Below are 16,553 nucleotides of genomic sequence, written 5' to 3' on the forward strand. Positions count from 1 at the left end.
CTGCTTGAGCCTTGAACAGCAATAACTATCTCTTCAATTCAAACTCAGTCACTATTAGATTTGACAGAGAGCTAAGTGAAAGATAGATATGTTGTCAGCTTAATAATATCAACAGAAAAACCTTTTTTTGGGCAGAAATATGTCTAATCATAGAAATACAAAAGAGATGCAGCAGAACTGGAATAATAATAATAATAATGATTATTTGTATAGCACCTTTCATACAATAATTGCAGCGCTAATTAGCAAATACAACAATAAAACGCAACACAAATGAAAATTTTAGATAAAATCCAGTTTTAACCAAAATAAACTAAACTTGCAAATAAAACAGCACAGGGTGGGATAAAAAGGAGCTAGTTGAAGACTAGAGTAAAACGATACGTTTTAAGGCTTCTAAGGGTAATGTGTTATATAGTATAATAGTGTGAATAATGAATAATAAAGCCACAAATAAGAAAGTTTTCCCCCAAAGCGTCCTTATGCTACGCATCAAATGCATCAAAACAGTTTATTACCACACATTAAGGTCCACTGCAGTCGGATGTTAATGAGGCAATTAGTAGCACAATTAGGGCAGTCAGTCAAAATCATGTACATTTAGTCCGTCCTGTCCTCATCTCCTCTTAAGTTAATAAATGTGATTCTCAGTGTATATTGCTGTTATATTAACTGACTTTACGGTATCTGCATGAAGAGGAATCATATTAGAAGGTTGGTACCGTAGCTGTTGACACAGGAATAAAGGATCAAAGCGGAATGAGTAAAATCCGACAAAAAACTGAGGTGAGGAGTGAAAATCTCTGTGTCCAGGCATTCGGGGGCTTTAATTAACAGAGGCTGTGATTGATTCCCCTTCAGTGGCGACCCTGCCCCCGGGCCTTTCCTGCTTTAGCCGAGCAGCAGAGAGCTGATCATTGACTGCATAGGATCTGGAAACACAAAAAAGGGCACAAACAGAGTGACAGAGTCCCTCACAACAACCTATTGGATTTGTAGAGAGCGGACATTGACGTGCTACGTATATCTTCCCACTGCATCTCCCTCTGTTCTAGTCTGCTTGTTTGGTTTTTTAAATATGTATGTGCTATTACTGATTGACTAAATGTTGCTCTTTGAGTTTTATAAGAGCTTTTGTGTGTGGGATTGTTGGTTGAGCCATTAAAACAAGAGGAATTTGTCAAATCACAAAGGCTACATTTTCACTAAACATGTTCATTTTGAGCCTGATGTTAAAGCGGGCCAATGCTTATGTGGCTCAAAGCAAATGTTATATGAAATAGATTAGTTATTAATATTGTTTTACTCAATGGAATTATACAAGTCAGTGTATGGATAATAGTTCAGACTAAATGTCAATAGTCTGAATGGTGTAGATTCCTTTAATGGAGATTACTTTTATGCAATGTGTCAAGAAACATTGTTGGCATTTAGGTACCAGAAAGGACGTCATCTTCGTTTGCTATGTAAGCTTTAAAATGTAAAATGCTACCCTTGCTCAAAGACATATTCTAAGGCTACAAACACATTACAGTTTTGGTTGTAAAGTGATTATACAAACATATTTATGGGTTATGCATTTAGTTTCACCTGATAAACCCTCATTTGTGCCCTGTTTATCCTTGTACTATTCATTCATACACACGCACACAGATAGTGTAGCACACAAAAGTCAAATCCTTTTAAAGAGGGTCCTCTTTGGCACCTCAGGCCACAGATGGTTTCCATGGAGACGCAGGGACAGGAGTGGTGAAGCCCTCTGTGATAATTATTACCAACGTGATATCTCACTCTGGCGAGTGCGAGCGCTGATGTTATCATTTGATTCTCTTAAGATTTCAGTTGCAGCTCATGTCTTCAGTAAATTTCATCATTTGTGTTCTCCTGCCAACATTTGGGACCCGGCGTCAACTCCCCCTTTGTGTCGCATGATTGGAAGTCATGGTGGTGATGGTGTTACAGTGAAAAGGGGAAGGCATCAATTGTTTCGCTCTGACACTCTAAAGCCCAGAGGAATCAATGGTCTGTGGACATCGATAAAAATGGGCGGCGTTTCCACTCGGCTGCCAGGGCTGTTCCACAAAGCAGACCATCCCTGCTCAATACTTAGCTTTTGGAGTTGCAGCTAAAGTTAAGCTTGAGGCTGTGGCTTTAAGGTTTTTGGTGATCTTTTGTTATTTTTTTGGATTAAACTAGTGAATGTTTTTGACGGTGGTTTTGCCAGTTTTCACATGATTGAACATTGAGAAGTGCAAGTCTCGAGCCACAAGTGTTTTTATTATTTTTTCTGGTTGGCCAGGGTTATTTTGGACAGGCATTTTTGTCTCTTTTCTCTGGCAGCCAGTACAAAGAGGCAGGACAGGGTGGTGAACCCGGGTGTTCTTGGAACAGTGACTCGGGGTGAGCCACGGCGTTCAGCATTTGGAGGCCCTGGATGAGCAGTGTGTCCGTTCAAAGAGCGGAGGATAGAGGGAGGTACCGACTGTGGAGATGACAGATATTACAGAGGGACAGGTTAACCAGGGGCATGAGGCCTCTGCTGATCAGCAGCGCGTCGCTGACCACCGAGGACCCGATCGTCGGTGCAGTGTCCAAAAAGGCTTGGGGACCCCGAAGCACCACCAACGTGAACAACACAGCTCTCTGTCCAATATGGAAGGGTGTGAGGACTTTGAAGAGTTTGTCTTGGACTTTGACGATTATGACTTGCTTGAGTCAATCCACTCTCAGCTGGGGTCACCACTCGAGCCCATACGTAAGTTCTGTGTGCTTGAACCCCTCTCAGTCAGTGAAAACATTGAAATCACGCACATCTAAAAGTAGTGAAAGTCACATCACACTTCCAAGATTGTGATGCAAATCATAAAACTTCAAATTTCCACTTTGCCATTCTAGTTTAACATGCGTAATCAATGGATTAGGGACTGCGTGTGTTTTTTATTGATTGTACCCTGCTGATAGCTTAATTAATGGCAATGTGAGATTCCAGTGGCTACAAACAGAACGAGGATGTCCACAGCATTGACCGAATTGATACAACACTCAACTGCCAGTTTCCTGCTTCCCTATTGATCCAGTAGCACCCATTCAGCTGGAGCCGAGAGACATTTCATTGACAAACTGCGCGTTGTTCTGCTATTCATATCTCTATTTGGAAACATGGCTGGGAAACATGAAGTTAGGCTTAGAAATTCAGTGATCACTCTACATTTAATTAGTAACTGATGCTGAAACAGTTCGCAACTGATGGGGCAAGAGGAATTATTATATTGGACCTCTGGCATTGACTTTAGTATGATCATTATGTTCATAATTATGACCTTGATCTTCAATTTTGGCAAATGGATTGGCACCAAAAAAGGGTGCAAAAAAAGACTCATGATTCATCCTCATTGTAAACTAATGCCTCTAGCGATGAGGTTCATATGTACTGTATGTCCAGTATTTTCCGCTAACTGTTTGAAATTAGGTTCACGCTGTAAAATTCAGCAAAACTCTCTGCTTTGAAACGCTGTGTGTGCTGGAAGAGTTCTGTCCTCACTCACACACACACACACACACACACACATACATGCTTTAGTGGGGAGCAGGTGAATGTTGCTGTTCATCAGTGTGTGTACAGAATATAAACTCAAAACACTCCAGTATCAATCCACCTGTTGAATCCTCATGTAGAGAAATGATGTTCGCCTACTTTTTGTCCCCAATAGAGGAGCTCTATCCTCTCTTCTTGGTAACTGCATCACACACACGCTTTGGTGGGGACCAAAGCAGGTGAACACTGCTGTTTGGTAGTGGTTTTGTTTTGGACATTTTGCTGTTTGGTTGGTGGTTGGCACAAACAAATGTTTGAAGCCAAACCAAGGGCCTTTAAGGCGTTCAGACTGTGCTACAATGGCATTATTATCAGCGTATTGAAGCTCCATGATGTCGGTACTCCTGACTTTTTACTCTTGGCTTTGAACCTGTTCCTAAAAGGTTGAAGAGCCTACCATCGGTTCTGTAAAGGTTTGGGATCTTTGTGGTAGCTCTTGACCGATATGGTTGACTGAATATGGCTGCAATGAAGATGCCAAACAGGCTGGGTGCAATGATTCATCGCAGCTTGACCCCAAATAAAATGGCTCAGATTCAGACCCGCTGTTGCTGAGGACTGCCATCGTGCAGTAGCCTCAGTTTACAAAATGCCACAATGATTTAGTCACAAATGTCTTTTTATATAAACAAAAAAAATTGGTTTGAGTTCTGGGGAATACCCAACTTTGCTTTTTAAAGGCTGCATCTGCATCTTTGTCCTTTTCACCCGCAGTTACTCACCCCGTCATTGCCTGTGGTGGGAAAAAAGATGCAGGTTGTTCAAATCAGCCAAAGTTCATACAAGGGCAGTCCTTCAAGCTTTTTTCCCCCAGGAGTTTTTATGAAACAAAACGCAGTCTAATTTAATCTCCATTTCCATTTCGCTCTCCCTGAGGAAGGCATGATGCAGCATTATGTCACACACAAACACAGTCTGACTTGTTGGCAGCAGCGCCACACTGAACAAACGTTACAGTCTAAGCTATTCCCACGTCTTATCTCTGAACTTACATGGAAAGAATGTCTCACATATAGCCCTTTTAAATGAATACCAACACGATATTTAAATATTACATTGTATCTCGCATTTGTTTTCCGTTTTTCAGACTTTTTGGATATTTTTACAAGGGATTAGCTGTGATTGGCTCCACCTCCTCTCAGAGAAGCAGTAGAAAATGGACGGCTGGGTGCATGGATTCTTAAATGTCACCAAATGTGTCCTCTCCATGTAAAAACATAGGACTTAACTTTGGCAATGTATGATCATCACTCAAAGTCACTCTTGAAACACATTTCCAGACGTCTTCGTCTACGTTGCTGCTTACAGTTACGACAGATTTCCTCATTATGTTCAACTCAATAAAATGTGATTTGCATGTCAAGGAAATTAAGAATGAAATTTGTCTCAATGACCTGACAAATGTCTGGTGGTGAAACCACCTCTGTAACAGTTTCCCACTGTGCATATTGATTCACACTCATCCAGGAAGCTCTAGTTGTGTGTCACCGGGTGGATGATTCTGTCAGCTGGAAACCTGGACAGACTTGGCAAATGGATGATTTCCGATTTTCCAGTTTCCAAATGGATTTAGGAAATGGAGCACATTTCCTGACTTAGAAAGCTGGTTGCAGTAAAAAGATAATTTCATGCCCATAAATCTTTCCCCTGGTAGGTTGGTCTTCTGAGTGACTCACAATATGTAGACATCATCACTGAGCAATGTTGACCTTTTGTTCCACAGGTCACAGATTCGAGGACAACCCCGGGGTGAGACGCCACCTGGTGAAGAAGTCATCGAGATGTCAGCTGACTCGGGCCAACAGCACCGTGCCGCTATCCAGTCTGAAGAAGAGGAAGAGAGCTGCCGAAAAGAAAACACACGAGGTTTGCAGCGCAGTCGCGCGATTCATATTTTCCACCGCCTGCGTCGGTCCACATATCGACCACTGGATTGAACATCGCAATATGCAGTAAACGTACCTGCTAGCGCTAAAAGTATCTGTTTTACGGCTACTTTTGTTAGGTCAAACTCCTTAATATTAAGTATTTATTATAGATCTTTAATGTTTTTTTTTATCATTTTCTCCCCTTAACACTTTGCTTAAATCCCCAAATCATACTATAGGACACTCATACACTCAACCACACAGAGAAATGAGAAGAGAACTGGTTGCAATAAGAGACACAACTACAAAACACATGGGATGTTAAAAATACTCACATGTTAACACTGGTAGCCCCAAAAGTAACCATATGCTATATGAAGTCACATCCCTTCTGTTCTAGCGCTCACTTTTGTGTCCTGCTTCTTCCTCTTCAGTTGTTCGTGGAGCTGAACGAGCTGATCGTGGACAAGGATCATGAGATGCGTTGGAAGGAGCGCGCTCGCTGGATCAAGTTTGAGGAGGATGTGGAGGAGGAGACTGACCGCTGGGGCAAACCTCATGTGGCCTCGCTATCCTTCCGCAGCCTGCTGGAGCTTCGGCGCACCATCACACACGGTGAGTAGGTCCTGCATGAACGCAGAAATGCCGCAACCTACACATCTCAACGTCTTTGCATGACAAGCCTAGTCTGACTTGAAATGAAATGGCATTTTCATTCCCCATGCTGCTCTGCCATAGGTGCCGTCCTGCTGGACCTCGAGCAGAACTCTCTGCCTGGCATCGCTCACCTGGTGGTGGAGACGATGATCATCTCTGATCAGATCAGAGCGGAGGACAGACCCGGCGTTCTGCGGGCTCTGCTGCTCAAACACAGGTCAGCAGTCAGCCTCCGACGAAACATAATTGTTGAGGTCTAATTTCATGCTTTTCTGCCCAAAGAACATTTTGTCCTGATTTCCCCTGGACGAGAAATATGAAGATTTAAAAAGCCAAATCTGTTGGCTGAGTCTTTAGGAACAGGTGGAAAACAACACTTTGTCCTGAGAATTGAAAACACAGTCCTCCTTTTATTGCTGGTTTAAAAAATTGCAATTGTTATCAGTTTGTAACCGCAAATGATGCCATCTTATCAAGCCAGTAGCATAATAAGGAAAAGCCAATTAAATGCTGCCATATAAAATGCATGGAGTTGGTCCAAGTCATAAAATAATGGAACATGAATGCATTTAAGAGCTAATACTCAGCCGACATGGAATTCTAATAATAATCAGTTTTAGCCCTATAAATATGCAGCACTACATTTTAATGAATAATAAAATGGGTTTTCTGCAGTCTTTTAAAAGTCCTATTTTATAGCAGATATGTCCATTTTTTATTTCTGATGATAAAAATTCAGTTTACTATGTATTAACTTATGGGTATAAAAGTGTGGAAAGTGGTGCAAATACATTCTAAACACGGCAGAAACTGCCATAATACTTTGTCGTCATGCTGCCTTGTGTCACCTCATGTCTATTCTGACACGATGCTTGTCATTAGTGTCAGATGTGGTCACATGACGAACCGTTTTTAGCCTGGATGTCCTTCCATCGCGGTTTTATTTCAGTTCTGAACTTTTACCCCAGTAAACGGGCTAATAATTTCGTGATTTGTTACCAACTTTTCAAACCTCAGGCTTATTATGTCCTGAAGTTTGTAATAAAGCAGATGCAAAAAGTATCACCCTCCACCCCAGAAGTAACATTTGGCCAACGTTAAGTTTTTCTTTGGTCATTTCTGCTGGAGCAGGTTCTTGTCAGCCAACATCGGTGGTGTTCAGAGGTTTTAGACTGTCACACAGACACAGTTTTTCCAGGATCGAGCCAGAGGGAATAGTTGCATCAGATCCTGTGCACTGCGGAGTATACAGCGCATCAGTACGCTCTCAAAACGTATTGATTGGCACTTGTATTGACACACCAGCTGAACTGACCATGGGATAGAATGGAATAGTGTGCTACACATCCAACATTATGGATTTTTGGGGGGTTACTTAATGAAAACTAAATGTCACCTGTCAGACTGAATCAAGGGGAGAGATAAACCATGCGTGGCAAAAAAAAACTCACTGAAAGTTGCCTTCACTCTCACTCATGTTCCTCTATTTTTCCCTTCAAGGAAAACTCAAAATCTTATGGGAGTCAGTGTGTCGAGACAAAATTTTCAGATGTATGATTTGCAGTGCATGGCCATATTATTAAAGATTAGGTCCATAAAGTTTGAGTTTGTAAGTTCTTTTCTGGGACACCTTTTAATGTTATTTGTTGAAATCATCTTCAGGTCCAGACAGCCATCGATAAATTAAAATTCAGGTCTACAACGAGTCTGGAAAACCTTTAGGCTACACTGCATCCGATGCAACTATAATACATCCACCCTACTTCCATCTCGTTAAAGATGTAGTTCTTTTTGTTGTTGTTGTTGATATTATTCTGCCTCTGTCTGGTCTTCTTGAACAGAAATCATGTAATATTATGTGTATGCTGTGTCCTTTCATTTGTCAAGCAATGGACCCTTTGCACAGCAGCCAATCTGAAAGGTCACGGTAGGAAAATAGCAGGTGTAAATAATCAAATAATGACGGCTGAGTTCTATTTAACGCTAACAGAGCTATTGTTAATGTGATACGTAACACCTGTTATTTCACTGCCAAAACATGTCCAAATACATACTATCAGACCTGACTGAGGGAGCATTTTGTGTGTGTACAACAGCAGCGCACGGGCAAGATGCATTTATTCTGTCAAACTGTGGAACAACCAGGTTTTTTGAGCTGTAGAATTCACTTCTTACACTTTCCACGGGCACTTCTTTGTGTTTCCAGTCGTTCTCCAACCTCTTTGCAGCCATCTCGCTTTACGAGCGCAATGTTGCATTCGGTTATTTATTTTTTTAAACGACAGACAGACAAACACAGCCAAAAAAACATAACCTCCATGGAGGAGGTGAAGAACTGAGACAGCAAATCAATCTGGGTAAATATATACTCACAAAGCAACCCAACAGATGCTCCTGAGATAAGCTTTTCAGCAGCATAGCAGCGGGCCATCATACAGCCACTCCATCATTCACATCCTTTCCACGCGTAGACTCCCAGCATGTCACCGGCTGCCTGTGTTGGAAAAAAAAAAAAAAAAAAAACACACTCATCACCAGTTGGTGATATCAGATTTACGTGGTGGAAAGACACACACGGAGCTGCTGCTTAAATTTAGCTCATTGCTTTTTCAGACCACCATAAAGATCCTCTGGAAACAAACTCCAGCACAATTCACTTTGGCGTCACACCTTGTTCTTTTGTCTCATGGCCGGTGTCACTTCCAATTTGGTCACCCACCTTATTGCACCGCGTGGGCTTAGTGAATCAGGTGATGTCATCATGTCATAATGAGGCTTCGTGAGACACGGAATACTTCTCACCAAGAGGGAGAAACAAGCTTACCTTCTCAGTCACAAAAGCACTTAGTCACTTCTTTAGTGCCACCTGTTGACACCGTTTCAACTTGTGTGGACAATGAGTGCATTCATTCATGTTCTCCTCGGGGCGATTGCAAACCATTAAATCTTGAGCTGGTATCACCAGGATAAACCTTTATTTGTACCTTTTACAACTTCCATTCAAAGACTATTACATCATCCTCAGCTGTGTCCACCAAGTGCCAAATATTCCAATCAAGCACTAAACATTTATTCATTGAAACTATCGTCATGCACATGTTGGACTATTAGAAATTAACATTAAGCTCCCTACAAAGTTGCTAGCATGACTTTTTAATGCTTTACTTATGTTTTACACCCCTCCACCCCACAGCCACCCGAGTGATTTCAAACACCGCTTCCACCGCCACCACTCGTCCAGCAGTCTTCACGGCAGCTTCATTCACAACCACGTACATGACACCAGTCTGCCACTGGTGGCCGAAGAGCCCGATGAACACCAAGATAACAAAGGGCCCCAGTATGATCCCAAACAAGACGTGTTTGTCAGCCTGTTTGTAAGTTTCCTTGTTTCTCTTTTGCATCATTATTATTTTAGGTTACGGTTAACACATGTACACCAATGCAGGGAATGATTATCACCTTTCAGGGTGAATGTGAATGTGTATCATCTCCGCCATCTTCTGCATTCGCCTATGAGCCATAAACAGCTATTTCTAGAACATAACAGCATACATGTGCTCACTCATGTCTTGGTCACATGACAGTGGAGGCATACATCTCTCTTAAACAGCACGTGCCCTGTGCTTAGTGAAGCATTTATGTGATATTAAGGGTTTAGGGATCATATTTAGGGATTTAACTTCTTTCTTTTTCCAATATCCCATCTCAGTACAGACCAACACCAATAGTTAGTTTGGGATTAAACTGATACTGAGTATTGGACCAATAACTATACCCAATGACAGACAAATGGGGGTTAACCAATTGCCTTGGCTGGGGCTCCCCAGTTCATAGCAATGACACTTTTGTGAGAACCTCTTTAAATTCTATAATTAGCTACTGTACGTGCAAAAGGCTAACACGATCTCATGGTGCAACTTAAGGTTGCAACTTGCCAGTTAACACTCACAAAAGCCCAGGCTGAGGATTTACCTCAACACACACCCTCCCCTTCCCATAATATTTCAGTTTGGTGTCAATATAAGGGGCAAGTGATGAAAATGTGAAAGATATTAAATCAGGAAATGCAACCTTTCAAATTCACAGCAAGGGATCAGCTAGCACAGACGCAAGTTAGCTATTTAGCTAACTGTGGTATTCTTTACATGTCCCTGTCAACTAAACTAATACACTAGTTTTGACAAGAGCCCTCTTGGACAATAAAACTCTTAAGAATTGGGCCATAAACCATGAAGCATGACTACACTAAAGTCCTTATATAAGACCTGTGGCTCTCACATTGTTCTTTGTAACACCTTCCATGAAGTCAGAAGTGGCGTCGCTAGTTCTTGAAGTCGGGAGAAAACAAGTCTCCCTGGGTCACATGTGTTGACTTGTTTTCAGTCCGTTTACAGGTGTTTCCAGTTACAGTAAAGCTTCTTGATGCGTTTACCGTGAAAACTTAATGCCCCCCCCCCCATGGTTTCAAATATTGCCAAATTTAAAACAGCATATCAACAAACATAAAGAAGCAAGTTATGTGGCTTTGCGGGCGCAAAATGAATTGCATTAATATCTCTTTTTTTTTTTCATTCATACATACTAAACATTGCTATTCCCACAATAATTTCACTTAAGTGGTCCCATGTAGACATTATGATGTCCCAGCACACTGGTTGGAAGAATTATGTGGATAATCTTTGTACTGGTGTTCCTCCAAGAAATCCCTCCACCCTCTGCCTCCTGAGAGCAATCCAGCTGCAGCCAGATCCCTGAAACTGCTCGCCAAGATTCCCAAAGATGCCGAAGCTGTCATCGTTTTGGTTGGTAAGCTCTGGGATGTTTGACAAAGTAGACTGGTTAAAGGAATTCTTTCTTTTTTTCTTTTTTTTTCTCATTTGTTTTTGTAATCTGTTCAGAGACGAGATGAAGCTGCTTTTGTGCATTCATAATTAGTTTGAATCAAAGATATAAAATAGTAAATCAGAGTAACACAAGAACCATTTTTTTTTTTGCCACGAATGGTATCCTGGTATGCTTTGTACTGTTTTCAGCTGTAGTTTGTAGTGTTTTACTGTTGCTATTGTAAATCAACACTTTGCAGCTGTTTCGCTGTGTTCCCTAAGGACACAGAAAACTCTTAAACTGTGAAGCTGCAGGATGACTTGATGTGGCATTAACGGCAAATTAACGCTACAAAGTATGCCAAAATGCTGCAAATTTATTCCTCTTGTGAAAACGTGAGAATGAAATGTTGATGAATGCACTTTTAGCCAAAGTGCAATCACATTTTGTGCTCCCAATGCGGAGTTGTGGAAAACCACTAATAGCTAAGCATCTTGTGTTCCCTTTTTTTTCCATTTCTTCCTCTCAGGCTGTGTTGAGTTTCTGGAGCAGCCAGCCATGGCCTTTGTCAGGCTGAACGAAGCTGTGCTGCTGGAGTCGGTGCTGGAGGTCCCTGTCCCCGTTCGCTTCCTTTTTGTCTTACTCGGTCCCAGTCAGGCCAGCATGGACTACCACGAGATCGGCCGTTCCTTCTCCACTCTAATGTCTGACAAGGTAAAATGTCCACCTTCCTCTCAGAGGAAACAACACTGAACTGGAGAGTGTCTGACCTGCCCTGTCTGTATACTAGGGCAGAATGGGAAAGTCAAGTCTATGTAGGGCTTTTAGGTTTTTATGTTACCTGAAGGCCACCATAGTTTCCTAAATACACTTGGATTGAGAGAATGAGGGAAAAAAAAGTAGGTTGTAGTATGCGACTTCACCCCTAGATGCCATATTGGTCCTTGAAAAGCTGCTGTCGGTGAATATCTTTGATTAAAACACTATGAACCACCAAGCTATATTTCAAAAACATAAGGCTTCAATGGTGTGTTCAATGTTCTGCTCCCACCAAGAACAGATTTTACATTTGTCTTTGTCTGATATATAATCCAATGATTTAAAAAAGGGTTAGACCAATACTGATGCTGAGTATCCCTATAAAATAAACTCTATAAAATTCTGAGTGTTTAACATGGGTCTGACAGTAAATCTCAGGAACTTTTCCAGTATCCCACAGTGCTTAAACCAATCAGGAGCCAGAACTCCGCTAAGAGGCGGTCCTCTCTGCTAGTAATTTTAGGCTGTTTGTTGGTGACTAAAATCCCCCCCAACTCGCCTAATGTGTTCATGATGTGACATCATCTTTAACTATTGCACTCTTGTCCTCGTGCCATTTTATCACATACATTCTGAGGCTGATGTGTCCATATATATAACTTGTCGTAGAACTTCCACGAGGTGGCGTACTTTGCGGACGACCGGCAGGACCTCCTGAACGGTATCAACGAGTTTCTGGACTACAGCATAGTCATCCCGCCCTCGGACATCGAGGGGAAGGACCTCCTGAAAACCGTGGCCGACTTCCAGAAGCAGATGCTGCGCAAGAGGAGAGACCGAGAGCTCAAGAAGCAGCACTCGTCGTGCGGAATGGTGCAAGACAACAAAGGTGTGCTGTTAATTCTCTCCACGCCCGACGCCTTCCGTCTTGATTCTGCATTAGTCCAACAAAGTACGAATGTACCTTCTGCAAAGTGATGCAGTGATGTCAGTGCTGTAAACACTGGTGTAAGGAGGAACCAGTTAGTCATGTACTCACTGCTCTAAGCTTCTTTTGCCTGGGATTTGTAGAATAGGAAAAATCCAGTCAGTTAGTTGGTTAGGTGGTAAGTTACTCAGTATTTATTTGTGTGTCATGCATTCTGGCCCGTCCCACATAACAGCTGCTAGAGCACCAAAATAAGACACCACGTAAAAAAACATGTCCTTGGTTCTCTCAAGGTAAAAATATAAATAAAATAATAAAAAAAAAAGCATCTCTCTTTGTTTGCATGATGGTGCAGTCTCACCTTTTTTGACACATTGTGCTTTAACCATTCACTGCCACTTCTACTTCTACAACTGATAACTGATGAAATATACTTTATGTAATAAAGTCTGTAACAAATCTCCTAGAGGTGAGTCCGGAGGAGGAGGCGGACGGAGACCAGGAGGTGGACCCGCTGAAGCGCTCCGGGATCCCGTTCGGAGGCCTGATCCACGACATCCACCGCCGCTACCCACATTACGTCAGTGATTTAAAAGATGCCGTGGACATGCAGTGCTTTGCTGCCGTCATCTTCATCTACTTTGCGGCCCTGTCACCCACCATAACCTTTGGCGGCTTGCTGGGTAAACTGAAACTGCGGTCGAGTCAACATGAGGAGAATTAGATTTGTCAGTTTTGTAAATAAAGCTGCGTGTGTGTGTTTTTCTTTTTGCTCTCAGGAGAGAAAACGGAGGGAATGATGGGAGTGACTGAGCTCATCGTTTCGACTGCCACTCTTGGAGTTATATTCTCGCTGCTCGCTGGTCAGCCACTCCTCATCATTGGCTTCTCAGGACCGTTACTGGTGTTTGAAGAAGCCTACTACAAGGTGTCTAATCTGTGTCATGTTACAGTAATATTGCACACTGCAGTTGTTGTGGTACATAATGGAACAACTGTGTGCGTCTTCTCACACTTCTCGCAGTTCTGTCAGGCTCAAAACTTTGAGTATCTGACTGGTCGGGTGTGGATCGGTTTCTGGCTCATCATCATTGTCCTGGTGATCGTGGCAGCAGAGGGCAGCTTCCTTGTCCGCTACATCTCACCCTTCACCCAAGAGATCTTCGCTTTCCTCATCTCCCTCATCTTCATCTACGAGACCTTCTCCAAGCTCATCAAGGTTGACTCTAGATCACACACTTCACTCCTATCTTACGATTACTATTAATCATATTATGTTGTTTATCATTTTAAGATTTAACCACTTCATGGCCCTGCATGTTAAAGGTCAGTTCCTGGAAGAGTCATTTTGACTCCTGTCTTTTTTCCTAGGTGTTTAGGGAGCATCCGCTGTTAACAATGTACCCCACTGAGTTCACTCCAGCTACTGGGCTCCAAGAATTGGATGTCCCAATCTTCAACCAGCCCAACACAGCTCTTCTCTCGCTGGTTCTTATGATGGGCACTTTCTTTGTCGCGTTCTTCCTCAGGAAGTTCAGAAACAGTCGATTCTTGGGTGGCAAGGTAAGTCTTTACAAATCTCTTACTAGTTGAGACACTCGATATCTCAGACCCTTGTAACATCTTTATTTCTCTTTGTTTTCCTCAATGTCCCCAGGCCAGAAGAATTATTGGTGACTTTGGAATCCCTATCTCAATTTTGGTTTCAGTTTTGCTGGATTACTCCATTACTGATACTTACACACAGGTAACACTGTGTATTACAACTGTTGTATTATTGTCTGCAATCTCTTTTCTGGCCACTTCAAAAAGATAATGTTTTTTCTGATTTCTAGAAACTCAATGTGCCGTCGGGCTTCTCAGTCACGTCCCCTGACAAGAGAGGTTGGTTCATCAGTCCGTTTGGTGATAAACAGCCTTTTCCAACCTGGATGATGGGAGCAAGTATTGTACCTGCACTCCTCGTCTTCATCCTCATCTTCATGGAAACTCAGATCACTTCGTACGTTCAGTATCATTGTCTTCCCTGGTCATACTGCGTGAAATTTCCTCCCTCCTTAATATTTTGTCCTGTCATTCTCTCTCAGTTTGATAGTCAGTAAGAAGGAACGTCGGCTGGTTAAAGGCTCAGGTTTCCACTTGGATCTGCTGCTTATCGTCATCCTGGGTGCCATCTGTCCCCTTTTCGGCCTGCCGTGGCTCACCGCGGCCACCGTTCGCTCAGTCACTCACGTCAACGCGCTCACGGTCATGAGCAAGGCCACGGCACCTGGTGAAAAACCCATGATCCAGGAGGTGAAAGAGCAGAGGCTGACGGGGCTCCTCGTGTCCGTGCTTGTTGGTGAGAGAAAAGGACGGGGATAGAGAGGGGATGGGGGCGACCAGTTATTGACTATAAAATTACCAATTATAGCATAGCACACAGACCTTAAGCTCATGCTGAGTCTACATCTTCAATGCACTTTGTTTGTTTTTTTATAAAACTAGTATTAAAAGGAAATGAGTCAAGCGTGCCGGTTTCAGTCCACCCCGACCATGTGACAAAAAAGCTACACACTCAACACAGCGCACGGGTTGCCAGACCACCAGCGCAATTGCCTACAAACACAGTGCATAATTACTTCTCTCATGAAAATGACCAACCTTTCTATTTGCAGAAACAAATTTCTCGAGTGCAAGTTCTGGCAAACAACGGCGTCGATACGTATCATTGTGCATTTTTAATTATACATAAGTACCTGCATATCCCATAGACTACACCACTGGGTCAGGGGTTTGTTATGATGAATGACATTTGTATGTCATGGTCATTAAACCCAATTTTATTCATCATCATCAGGTAACGAGGAGCCTTTCTCGTGGTTCTCCCTCCCAAAGAATCAGCTGGAGATATGGGTCTTCAGTAAGCATCAGGTTATCGGAAAACTGTGCCAGAATCTGTTATTTCTGGCACGCTTTTAAGCCTCAACAGTTCCTGGCTGTAAATTGTTAGGATACACTGCTGTACACTGAGGCCGGGGGAACCATTGTTTCAACAAATACTGTAATTACTTGAGTGCTAAATGGTGTGCAACAGCAGAAAGCTGTTCAAGCAAAGAAGCAATAGCAAAAGATTGTGGCTTAAAAAAACGGTTGATTAAGTGGTTCAATGTTGCTCTCGAGGTCCTTATATTCCCCCAACACATGTGCCTTCAATCACATCACAAAAACTGAGATAGACAAAGTTTAAACTGGCTGACTGATGTCGGAATATGACTCAATTTTGTTGTTATTTGAATTCTAATGGAAATATTATATGACAATGTGCCTCATGTGGTGAGTATATCCCCGTGCGTACGGGTCAGTTTCTGTTAACAGATCCTAATGCAGTATCTGACACTGATATTGTTACAGTCCACTGACTTATATCTTGTTTCCATTAAGTTTTATAAATCTTGGCCACGGTTTGTTTTTCCATCGCTAATGAGTCATGACAACTGTTGATCTTGAATTTGACTGAAGCAAATGTTTGAGGATTCGGTTTCAAAACTTGCGTGAACCGCGGATGCATGTCGGATAAACGGCAGCGACGGCGCGTTGTGTCATGAGATGGAATCACTGCACACGACGTGTGACGTTTTACCTTCAACCCGTCTCCGTCCGTTCCAGGTATGTCCATGGTGATGACCGATGTGCTCCGCCTCATCCCCTTGGCTGTGCTCTTTGGTATCTTCCTGTACATGGGCGTCACATCTCTGACTGGCATCCAGCTGTATGAGCGCATCACTCTCATGGTCACGCCTGCCAAGCATCACCCCGACCACATCTACGTCACTAAGGTAACCTAAGCAGCGTCGAGAGTTTACGTTACCCTCGTGTCATGAGATTCATGACCGTTGACAACTACGATGCTCATCGCTGCGTGCTGTGTAAAAACAGT

General features: G+C 42.6%; 1 protein-coding gene across 3 annotated transcripts in view; it reads left to right on the forward strand.

Moving 5' to 3' along the window:
* slc4a3 (solute carrier family 4 member 3) overlaps positions 1 to 16,553 on the forward strand; it is a 36,312-nt gene that overhangs the window by 15,604 nt on the left and 4,155 nt on the right. For 2 of the 3 annotated variants that reach the window (XM_058619186.1, XM_058619195.1), the window contains 15 exons: positions 5,319 to 5,461; positions 5,898 to 6,078; positions 6,202 to 6,337; positions 9,314 to 9,497; positions 10,824 to 10,929; positions 11,477 to 11,661; positions 12,376 to 12,595; positions 13,102 to 13,317; positions 13,414 to 13,562; positions 13,659 to 13,853; positions 14,006 to 14,197; positions 14,292 to 14,381; positions 14,470 to 14,636; positions 14,722 to 14,975; positions 16,283 to 16,452. In XM_058619186.1, the coding sequence (XP_058475169.1) occupies positions 5,319 to 5,461; positions 5,898 to 6,078; positions 6,202 to 6,337; positions 9,314 to 9,497; positions 10,824 to 10,929; positions 11,477 to 11,661; positions 12,376 to 12,595; positions 13,102 to 13,317; positions 13,414 to 13,562; positions 13,659 to 13,853; positions 14,006 to 14,197; positions 14,292 to 14,381; positions 14,470 to 14,636; positions 14,722 to 14,975; positions 16,283 to 16,452 (2,588 nt within the window). Of the gene's footprint in view, positions 1 to 2,162; positions 2,756 to 5,318; positions 5,462 to 5,897; positions 6,079 to 6,201; positions 6,338 to 9,313; positions 9,498 to 10,823; positions 10,930 to 11,476; positions 11,662 to 12,375; positions 12,596 to 13,101; positions 13,318 to 13,413; positions 13,563 to 13,658; positions 13,854 to 14,005; positions 14,198 to 14,291; positions 14,382 to 14,469; positions 14,637 to 14,721; positions 14,976 to 16,282; positions 16,453 to 16,553 lie in introns of those variants that run through there. The other variant, XM_058619204.1, reaches the window with a different exon arrangement.

The sequence above is a fragment of the Solea solea genome, chromosome 2, assembly GCF_958295425.1.
Source record: "Solea solea chromosome 2, fSolSol10.1, whole genome shotgun sequence".
Classification (NCBI taxonomy): domain Eukaryota; kingdom Metazoa; phylum Chordata; class Actinopteri; order Pleuronectiformes; family Soleidae; genus Solea; species Solea solea.